Consider the following 11,464-nt stretch of genomic DNA (forward strand, 5'->3'; position numbering starts at 1 on the left):
TATTAATGATCATATAACTGTCCAAACCTGATATGCTGTCACAAGTGAAACAGCAGCATGTCTGGAGCCAAGAGTTAGAAACACATGCATTCAAAATAGAATTGTCAGATACAAAGTCTATGTCCACATATTGGTTCCTAACATTTTGGGAAAAATCACTAATTAGCTAGTGAATCTATAACATACCAACTAATTACCTTCAATAGAGAGTAGTTAGTATTTCTCCACTTAAGCTCTGTTTAATACCAGTTTCATTAAAGGATATTAGAGAATGGTGAAAGAAGACACCTAGATCCAACAAAACTTTAAACTGACATTTTTTCATATGAAATGTTTATGGAGTAGTTTGTTTTTAGCAAAGCAATATGATAAGTTTGGTATTTTTTATTGCTGCCCCATTTTCCAAATAGGATATAGTGACACAGAAGAGCCAAATAATTTAAGCAGTTTGAGGGAAATTCTCAGGAGCAGAAGAATAGACTTTTAACTTCAGCTTGATTATTCCTTTGTCAGCTAAATTAAATTTGAAAACCTTTTGTATTTTTTTTTTTTTTCTGACGTGGATTCTGGATGACATGCTTTATCTTGAAATCTTCAGAAGCTTCTCGTGAGCTAGATGGGAAATGTATATCAGTCTTGCAGATAGCAAAGCAAAATCAGAGAGGAGGGATATGATGTATATGGATGGGGAATAAAGATCTTAGTCATAATGGCTTCTTACTCTATTAATGAGAAACCCTGCTGGAAGCCTGTTTGTAGTTTCTTCCTTGCAAGGCCCTGAATAAACATTCAGAAACTAGACTTGGGTGGATTAATGAATCTCTACCTAAGCAAACAATTTAGTTCTTTTTCATTGGCAACATAAAACATTTCTGTATATACATTCAACTTTTAAAATAATTTCTTTAAAGATAATTTGCATTTTTAACTTTTTAATATAGATATTTCTTTGATTTATATTCATCATTAATGTTCCTTTTCCAGGCAAACTATACAGATCCACAGAGCAAGTTAAGATTCAGCACGATTGAAGAATTTGCTTACATTCGGATGCTCCCTTCAGATGTAATTACAGGCTACCTGGCCTTGCGAAAGGCCACAAGCATAGTTCCCTAAGTCTGGTGAAATCTCTGAGAGGAAGTATGGAACTTTTTCAAAGGCAGACTTTGGACTCAAGATTTTGTTTCCAGGAAACATTCATATTGTTGTCAATCTGAAAATGCCAGTATTGTGCCTTGGAAAGAATGTTTGGTTTTTAATATAATTTAAGATTTTTCTTTATTTGCTTTTTTAGAAGTTTGACATTTTCAGCTAAATTAAATACTAGCACATTTTGGGGTTGCCCCAAATATTTGACAAGGAAAATGTAATAAAATACCACTTTTTATTTATTTCAGTAGTTGGTTCAGCCCAAGCATTTCTTTGAATTTTTGCCCCCCAATACTTGCTAGTTTTCCTATATAACATCATAACATTCTCTATATAATTAAAAATAAATGTTATTAATGCCTTTTGTTTTATAGCAGTCATTTTTGTATGTTGTCTCTCCTTCCTCCTTCCCCCTATTGAAACCTTTATTTTAACAAAGAAAACCTGGTAAGCAAACACATTGACACACAATGACCACAGCTGACAATGTATCAGATATTCTTCCTTCACAGGCTCCCAGCCCCACCAGGATGGTGAGGAAAACATGTTTCCTCAACACTTGCTCAGAGCTTAACTTCCCTTTAATGATCTTTTAATTTCCATTGTTTTAGTCATTGCATTTTGTATAATGTTTAAATGAGTCATGTAGAAACGAAAAAGTTTTCATTGCTCTTGGGACTGGATACTCTTTCAGTATTTTCTCTTGAGAACACTGTCTTCCAGTTCCTCTACTTTGATGGGAATGTAGAAAACTTTGAGATGGCCTCCAACAGAGATGTCAAGTATGCAGCTGCAGCCTGCCAGCCACTCCCCAGAACACCCCCAAGTGCAGCCTGAACCAGATTAAAATGTAATTGAGAAATATTTAATAAAGTACATAAGAATACAATAAAATGTAGATTAACATAATGCTTTAAACCCTAAGTCCATAGGCAGCCTGCACTGGATCTGGACGATTTTTATTTGAGTTTGATACCACTGGTCTAGCATAGAACCTTTAAAGATGATTAAAGAACTAAAAACTAGGAATGAAAGAAATGTCCAAAGCAGTTTAGTAGGGATCTGAGGTCTGTGAACTTCATTTTAAACTTTTCTAATATAATTGGTCTTTCAATATAATATGTTTCCTTTATAATCCTATGTACTTTATGCATCTTCAGATATTATTCTGAGAAGAAGTCCATAGACATCACCTTCCAAAGAGTCTTCCAGAAGGGACCATGACACACAAAACCCCTGGTCTAAAGGGATTAGGACTATTTTACCTAGAAAATAGAGAAGTTTGGTCTCTAGACCTTTGATCTTTTTTCTCTCTAAGACTCTCTTTTAGAGGGTTCATCTGTTGTCATGACTTCCACTTGTATGTCCATGCTGGTGCCTAGTTGATGAACTGGTCAGATGAACTCAATCCTTTGAAATTGAGATGGGCGCAATGAGTAAGGTCTACCTCCAGTGGAGTGCTGAAGCTTTAGGGTGGCTTTGGGGCATATGCCCAGGATACTATGCTATGGCGATTCACCACAAGAGTCCAAAAGAAAGAGCCTCAGTTTCCCTTCAGAAGCAAGAAAAAAATTTATTTCTTGAGGTTCTTTAAGGAAGAGGTAAGTAAAAATCGTAGATATTGGGATATTCTTATCTTTCTGCAATTAGGGGCCTGAGACATATCCCCATTTTTTTCTTATATTCTTACTCTTATAGTTGCACATTCAAGCTTATACTGTTTCTCTACAACTGGAACATTCCCTCAGATTCATTTCACAGAATTTGAGAGTTGGGACTCAGCAGCCATCTAGTCCACAACTCCTATGTGAAAAGAAGACTCCCTACTAAAATATACCCAGAAAGTCATTCTTCAGTCCCTGTTTGAAGATTTCCAAGGAGAAGACACCACCTCTTAAGACAACCCATTCCACTTTTGGACCCCTTGAATTGTTAGGAGGTTTTCCCTGACATCAAGCCCTAAATGTCCCTCTTTATAATTTGTACCTATTATTCCTGGCTCTGCTCTCTGAGGCCTAAACAAAAGGCTGCCCCTTTTTCCACATGAAGGCTCTCCACATACTTAAAGACAGCTATCATGCCTCAGATGCATTTTTTCTTCAGGCCAGACATGCCCAGATTTTTTTACCCTATCTTCATATATCATGGACTCAAGGCCTTTCACCTCTTGGTTGCCTTCCTCTAGATACTCTTCAATTTGTCAACATCTTGAACCATGATACCTAGAACTGAACATAGTACTTCAGATAAAGTCTGATGAAGATAGGGTACAGCAGGACTTATCACCTACCTGCTCCTGGAAGCAATGCTCCTCTTACTGGAGCCCAAGGTCGCAGGAGCATTTTTGACTGCTGTGGCACATTGCTGACTCACACTGAGCTTGTAGTCTATTAAAACTCTCAGATTTCTTTCAGAACAACTATCTGTCCATGCCTCCTTCGTCTTAGGAAGTTTTTTTTTTTTTATATACAAGTGCAAGACTACATTTATCCCTATTGCATTTTACCAATTTTGAGATCCTTTTGGATCCTGACTTTGTCCTCCAGTGTGCTACTGATCCCCCCACCCTTGTGTCATCTTCACATTTGCTGAACATAGCATCCATACTTCAGGTGTCTAAGTCATTTAAAATGTTAAAGAGAGCCAAGCACAGATCCCTTGGGTGTTCCACTGTTGACAACCTGCCATGTTGACATTGAACATTGAACATTGACATTGAACAACTACTCTGTTTCATGCAACCAGTTGTGAATGTATCTGATTATATGACCATCCAGACCAGATCTCTCCCATTTTCCCCACCAGAATATTATGAGATACTTGATGAAAAGCTTCACTAAAATCTAGGTAAACCATATTCCTGGAATTCTCCTCACTTGTTTAGTGATTTGAAAAATGGAAATGAGGCCAATCTGTCGTGACCTGTACTTGAAACTGTGCCAGCCAGCACTTTCTAATCTCTACTTCTTTTCTAGATGTTTGCCAATCTTCTCTTTAATGATCTCTCCTGGGATGTAATGAGGAACCCAAGTCAAGCTCACTGCCCTACAGTTTGTAGATTGTTCTCTTTCCTCTTTTTTTTTCTTTTTTTTAAATAAATTGAGACATTATTTGCCCTCCTCCAGTCTTGTGTCTCTTTCATTTTCCATGACCTTTCAGATATAACTGAGAGCTGTGATATCTGATTGTGGTATCTGCCAGTTCCTTCCAGGACCCCGTGGTCCTGGTTCATGTGAGCCATATGACTTGAATTCATCAAGGGCACATAGGTGTTCCTTACCAACTACTTGAGTATCAAGCCCTATTAGTCATTTTTTCCCTGTCACTTCCAGTGTAAAGTTCATTTTCCTCAGAGAAAACTGAGAATTGAGGTACTCTCTTTATTATTGGTGATTGCCCAGTCCACCCCAAACAAAAGTCCTGTCACTTCTTTGATCTTTTTTCTCCCAGTACTATAAAATGACAAAACTACAACAAAAACTTTTTGCAGTTCTTGTGCCCAGAGGGAATAGTGAAAAATCTGTCTGTTTAGCTCTCCTAGCTATTAACTTTGTCTTACAGAATGACTTCCCCTTTAAAATAGGCTTAGGGCCTGTGTGATACACAACCATGCTGCCTCATCCATTGGACTCGAGACCAGTATGGGAATTGATTGGGACTGAGTGACAAATTACCCATTGTCCAGTCTTGGAGAGGTAGAGGCAGCATTTAAATAAAACTGGCTGATGTATTATCATGGCGTCCATACTCTTGTGGCCTAGCACACCTCAGGCTGGACATCTCCACTGTCTCCCACCTACACCATAATGGGGGATGCTTACCTTTGTCCTGAGAAGCTGCTATAATCCTAATCTCAGCTAAGCTTCTTGGACTTTTATTTCCTTGAATATACCTATACCATTAATTGGCTCAGCCACTTCATCTTCTCAGGTTCACTTCCTTCTATACAAGGAAGATTCAAACTATAGTTCTGTTTTTGTCCTTTCCATGCCAAAGGTCATCCCTTAAAAATCAAACAAATGTCTTCTATTGTTCATTATCATTCCATCCGGCCCTTGTTGGGGTTCCTTCTTTAATCCTCTTCGTTTCTGCATCATTCCTTCTCTCTCTCTCTCTCTCTCTCTCTCTCTCTCTCTCTCTCTCTCTCTCCACTCAAATCTAGTTTTCCAAGCAATTGAATTACTCTGGCTAGGAGCTTATATCCCAAGCCCTTAGTTATGTCATGTGCATGACTCAGTAGTAGGGAACTCTGCAGTCCTCTATACTCTCCCAAGTGGCCAAATACTCCAATAGTCTGTCCTGTTCAGGAAACAATAGATACTTCCCTTCTCGTGATGAAAGCCATCATGGGTCTCAGCAGGGAATTGAAACATAAGATATGTGATAAGAAAGTCATTCCAGCTGAGAAATAATATTGAAGGATATAAAATAGACAACAGGTCCCCTTTCAGAAATTTACCCCGAGACTCAAATAACCTAGGGCTGTACCTCAAGATCTTATTTTAATACCCAGGTAAAACAAAATGGTCATATTAGCCCTTCTAAAGACATGAAATTTCTACTTCCTATGTTAGGCTAGTGGAACTTACAGGCAGTATTTATCACTCTCCTGCTAACTCCTAATTTTTCTTCTAGCTGGTAGAAAAGATTTGTAAGTCCAAACCTATTCATCTTAATTTTTTTTTTTAAAAGGTGGCCACTAGAGTATATGAACAGGCAGTATTCAGACAAATCAAAGCTACCTAGAGTCATATGAAAAAATGCTCTAAATCACTATTGATCAGAGAAATGCAAATTAAAACAACTCCGAGGTACCACCTTATACCTATCAGAGTGACTGATGTGACAAAAAAGGATAATGTTGGATATTGGAGGGCATATGGGAAAACTGGGACACTAATGCACTGTTGGTAGAGTTGCAAAATAATCCAACCATTCTGGAACTATGCCTGAGCAGCTATAAATCTATGCATACTCTTTGATCCAGTAATTCCACTGCTAGGGTCTATATCCCAAAGGCATCCAAAAAAAGAGAAAAGGACCATTTGCACAAAAATATTTATAGCAGCTCTTTTTTATGGTAAAGAGTTAGAAATTGAGGGGATGTCCATCAATCGGGGGAATGGCTGAACAAGCTATGGTATACAATTGTAATGGAATATTATTATGATATAAGAAATGACAATTTCAGAAAAATGATGATTTCAGAAAAACCTGGAAAGACTTACATGAACTGATGCATAATGAAGTAAACAGAACCAGCAGGACATTGTGCATAGTAACAGCAATACTGTTTGAATGAAGAATTATGAATGACTTAGAACTTCTCAGCTCTACAAGGATCCAAGACAATCCCAAAGGACTAAAGATAAAGCATAATAGAGAAAGGACTGAGGTTGATTGAATATAGACTGAAACATGCTATTTTTAATTTTAATTTTTTCTTTTATTCGAATCTTCTTGTACAAAATGACTAATATGGAAATATTTTACATAATTGCATGTGTATAACCTATATCTGATTGCTTACTGCTTCAGGGAGGGGTGGGAAAGGGAAGGATAGAATTTGAAACTCAAAACTTTAAATAAAACTGTTTTAAAAATTGTGGGAAAAGTAACAGCAGCAAAGGATTTGGTTCCTATGGTTCTTTCCATTGACTATTGAAATGCACTCCTTGATTCAAGGCCTCTAGTGAGGGGAAAACTATTTATCCCCCACATCAGCTACTACTGGTTTTAGAGAATTCAAATTGTTAGGACATCTTCTCTTGTATCAAGTCTAAATCTGTCTTTTCTCAACTTTTACCAATTGCTTCAGGTTCTTCCTTTGGGAGCCAAGCCAAATGAATCTAATTAATTTTCTTTTTTTAAAACATATTTCTATTTATTTCATTAAATACTTCCCAGTTACATTAAAATTTTTAACATTAATTTTTTTAAATTTGAGTTCCAAATTCATCCCTTCCCACCCTTCTCCTGTCCCTTGAGAAGGCAAGCAATAAGACACAGATTATACAAATGAAGTCATGCAAAACATATATTCTAATTCATTTTCCTCATAACATTCCATCAAATGCATGAAACTATTATGTCTTCCCTTAAGTACCCATTTCTCCAGGTAAACAATCCCAGTCCCTTGGACCAACCCTATATGACATGCTCTTAGGCCCTCCACAACCCTAGTTATCTTCCTCTGGATACTCTGATTTATCAGTATCCTTCCTCAAACACAATGCCCAGAACTGGGCACAGTCCTCCAGATGTGGTCTGTTTGTTCAGGACAGAAGAGAGAGATATCTGGCCCTGGTCTCTCTCTTACTGTCACCTAAGATTGAATTAGCATTTTTAGCTGCCACATTATACCGGGCCTAATTCCTGGCCAACAGGGATATTGTAAGGCTCAAAGGAAATAGTCCTCATTCATAGTTATACAGTATTTACCAAGCTCTTTTCTCACAACTCACAATAAACTTCAATGTCTATGAAGTGACTTTTCTCAATCTTTTCTCCTCAAGCTCCCTGCAGCTTTGACACTGTTGATCACCCTCTCCTCCTTGATACTGTCTTTTCTCTAGGTCTTTGGGACCATTCTCTCCTGGTTCTCTCTATCTCACTGGTCCTTTGCAGTTTCCTTTGCTGGACCCTCCTCCAGATCATTCCCTCAAACCATAGGTATCCCTTGGGTTTTGTCCTAGGCCCACTTCTCTTCTCTCTATATTACTTTATGTGGTGATCTCATCAGCTCCCATGGATTGAATGACCATCTCTATACTTCAGATTCTCAAATCTACCTACCTTGCCCCAACCTCGTTGGTGACTTCTAATTCTCTAACTGCCTTTCAGAGATCTCAAATTGGATGGCCAGTAGATAGCTTAAACTCAATGTCCCAAATTGAGCTCATTATAGTTCCCCTTAAACTGTCCCTCACTTCAGAATTCCCTATTACTTTAAAAAGCAACACAATCCTCCCAGTCCCTCAGGTTTGCAATCTAGGTGTCCTCACTATCTCTCACTTTCCATATTTAAGCTATTGCCAAGACCTATAGATTTCACCTTTGCAAAATCTCTCTAATACGGCTCCTTCTCTCCTCTTATATAGCACCACTCAGGCACAGGCTCTCAGGAAGGCATCATCCTCAAGAAAGCTCACTTCCCTGTTGTGAAAGATATAGCCTTGAGACAGACTTTTCCGACTTGTTAGCTTCTCAAGGACATTAGCTCTTCTGAACTGATCAAAGGGAGCTCTTCCTTTGATTCTCTCTAAACCTCCCCTGATCATTGAATGGCAACTTGAGGTCTCCTTGTTCCCTTAGCTTGCTTGCCCCCTAGGGCTCAAGAATCCACTTGTACCCAGTCCCTAATGACCTTTACCACCTTTGTCTGCTGTGGTTCTCACACCTGGGTGCCTATCTAGCACCTCTTTTGCATCCTATCTCTCATCTCCAAATGCTCTAGACATTGAGTGTATTGCTAAGGTTTGTTTAAAAGGGAAGGCAAAGAGAACATAGAATTAATTCAAACAATACATTTGGGTAACGTAATTAGAAGTATATAGTTTGCCAACAATTAGGTAATAACATGGGGGTAATATCCCAAGCTATACAATGCAACAAAGGGAACTTTCTGTTGGAGGAATTGAATCTGGGATTAATTTACAATTGGCAAACTAATTTTCACTCCCTTCAAAACAGGGAAGACCAGTAGATATAAACAGAAATAACATTCATGTTACCCCAAAAATAAAATGGAGAGCTTTCCTCTGCAAGGTTACATCTACTCCATATGTAGCTTGAATATACTTACTTATATAAATGCTCTCTTCTTTGGAATGTACATGCCTTGATGGTAGGGACTGTTTTCACCTTTTTTTCATATCCAGAACTTAGTACAAAATCTAGAGCATATTAAATGCCTGTTAAGTAATTGATTCTGGCAATACACAAAAATGAGTCCCTCTCACACATGGGAACAAGGAAAGTGGCAACAATAGCTCTATTTCAAAGTCTTCTTCCCAGTTCAAGGAAAAGCTGGTTCCATATGTGATCACTAGCCAAATGATGCAGGATGTCTGATACTTAGTTGTATCTACTAAAACTATGATGGCTGGTAACATGAGAAAGGAAATAAGTACTTAGTGTTTCATGAACCACTTACAGAGTAGATTGTTGCGACATTTAGCTACTTGGGATAGTATAGAGGACCGTGTAGATTCCTGGTACTGAATCATATATTGTTGCTGTTGTTCATCCTTTGTTTTCAAAGAGGAATAATGACACCATGGGTGATGTCTTGACTTACCCATGAATTAGATTTAAGTGAGGCAGAGTTGCACAAAGTCATCATCTTCCTGAGTCATTGAAATCAAATGGCAGAACAAAACAAAACTGATGATGACCCAGGATGCAATAGATGACTTTGGTGTCTTCAGTGCCTGACTAAGCATTTGCTTTAGCCACCTTGGTGCATGGTCGTTGGTACAAATTATTCCAATCCATTCATTTTGCCGGGGGGTCTTCACATGCTTGGAGTACATGGAGTATTCAGGAGGAGGACTAGCATCTCTGGCATGAGAGCTTATTGAGATCTTTTCACGGCTGTTCATATAGCTGTGGTGTCTACCTTCCACCCAACTCTCAACTGTGGCTCCAAGAAGCCATAGCATGTGCAGCAGTCACAGACCCATAATGAGGGTAACCAACCAGACTCAAAGTTGTCAGGAGTTAGAGGAGTTGGGGACTTAATCATATGTATGATACAACTAAGGGGTTAACATAGTTCTACCCTGTTAGTACTTCTAGCACCACAGAAATCTATTTATTTGGAGGAAACTATTTTGGAGATTAGAATATATGTGGATGTACACACATATATATATGTGTGTGTGTCTATATGTATATATATATACACACATACATACTTTCTATAGATAATTCTACATATATCAGTTTATATGAATATCTGTATATGCATATCTATATACATGTCTATAGATAGATATAGATGTATACATATATACTTCTCTCTATGTTTATATAGATAGAGAGAAGGATCAAAGGAGGCATATGAACATAGCTGGAATAATTGGATGATGGAGAAGATAGAACTGATTCAATATTACTTTGCTCCTCTTTTTTTTGAAAAGCTGAATGATCTTTAGACTGAAGAAGATAGAAAAAAATGACTAAAATGAGGTTAAAACACAAGATATGTGAGGATAGGGTAAGGGAACATTTAGCTGCCCTTGATGAGTTCAAGTCCCTTGGCCAGGACAAGCTAGATGATCCTCATCAACACTTACATACCATTTTAAAGTCTGAAACACACTTGATTTCTTTGATCTCATTTGTGCCTCCCCCAAAATCCTGTGGGTACTGCAAGAGCTGGCAGATGTGACTGTTGATTCATTGTAAGAGATCTTTGAAAGAACATGGTTAATAAGAAAAGGGCAGCAGGACTGGAAATTGGTAAATATTATCCTAGTTTTTGAAACTGAGGGTAGAATTGGCAAAATGTAGATGTGTGAGCTTGGCTTCAATTCCTGGAAAAGTCCTAGAATGTATTATTAAAATGATATAACAGTACAGTTAGATAGATTTGGAGGTAGTTAAATGAGTGGATGCAAACAGTATTCATTAATGGGCTGGTGTCAACATGGAAGGAAGTCTCTAGTGGAGTACTCAGGGATCTGTCCTTGGCCTTGTGCTATTAACATTTTTATCAATATTTGGTTAAAAACAAAGAGAGGGGGAGGGTAGGTGGGGAGCACCAGCCCTGGAGTCAGGAGGACCTGACTTCAAACCAGCCTCAGACACTTAACACTTAACTAGCTGTGTGATCTTGGGCAAGTCACTTAACCCCAATTGCCCTCCAAAAAGCAAAACAAACAAACAAACAAAAAGCAAAGAGAACACGCTCATCAAATTTCCAGATGACACAAAAGGGAGGGCAGAAGGAAGGATAACTAATATACTTTGTGACAATGTCAGATTCTAAAAGTCTCTCAAGAGGTTAGAATGGTGGATAAAATTTTATAAAATTTGTTAAAGGTAAAGAAAGAACTTACACTTGGGCTAAAAAAAGTTTATAAGTCAAAGATGGAGGAGATATGATCAAATAGTATTATGTCTGAAAAAGATCTGAGGGTTTTAGTGAATTGCGAGATCACCAAGAGTCACTAGTGTGAAATGTTAGAGAGAAGAGTGACCAGTTAGGAACCTAAGAAAGAGCAATAAAAGAACTGGGAGGAGAACCAAGAGAAAGCAGCAGTGTCAGAGAGAGACAGAGAGACAAACACAGACACAGACACAGGTAGAG

At 38.1% G+C, this 11,464-nt stretch overlaps 1 protein-coding gene across 1 annotated transcript in view; it reads left to right on the forward strand.

Annotated features, from left to right (window-relative positions):
• The window catches only part of INO80C (INO80 complex subunit C), a 54,615-nt gene extending 53,090 nt beyond the window's left edge, over positions 1-1,525 (forward strand). The window contains exon 5 of the mRNA XM_069075974.1: positions 985-1,525. Within this exon, the coding sequence (XP_068932075.1) occupies positions 985-1,116 (132 nt within the window). The 3' untranslated portion in view covers positions 1,117-1,525. The remainder of the gene's footprint in view (positions 1-984) is intronic.
• Positions 1,526-11,464: the final 9,939 nt, after the last annotated feature.

This window comes from Petaurus breviceps, unplaced genomic scaffold (genome assembly GCF_028583685.1).
Source record: "Petaurus breviceps papuanus isolate PSGF00001 unplaced genomic scaffold, PetGlider_PUasm1.0 151, whole genome shotgun sequence".
Classification (NCBI taxonomy): domain Eukaryota; kingdom Metazoa; phylum Chordata; class Mammalia; order Diprotodontia; family Petauridae; genus Petaurus; species Petaurus breviceps.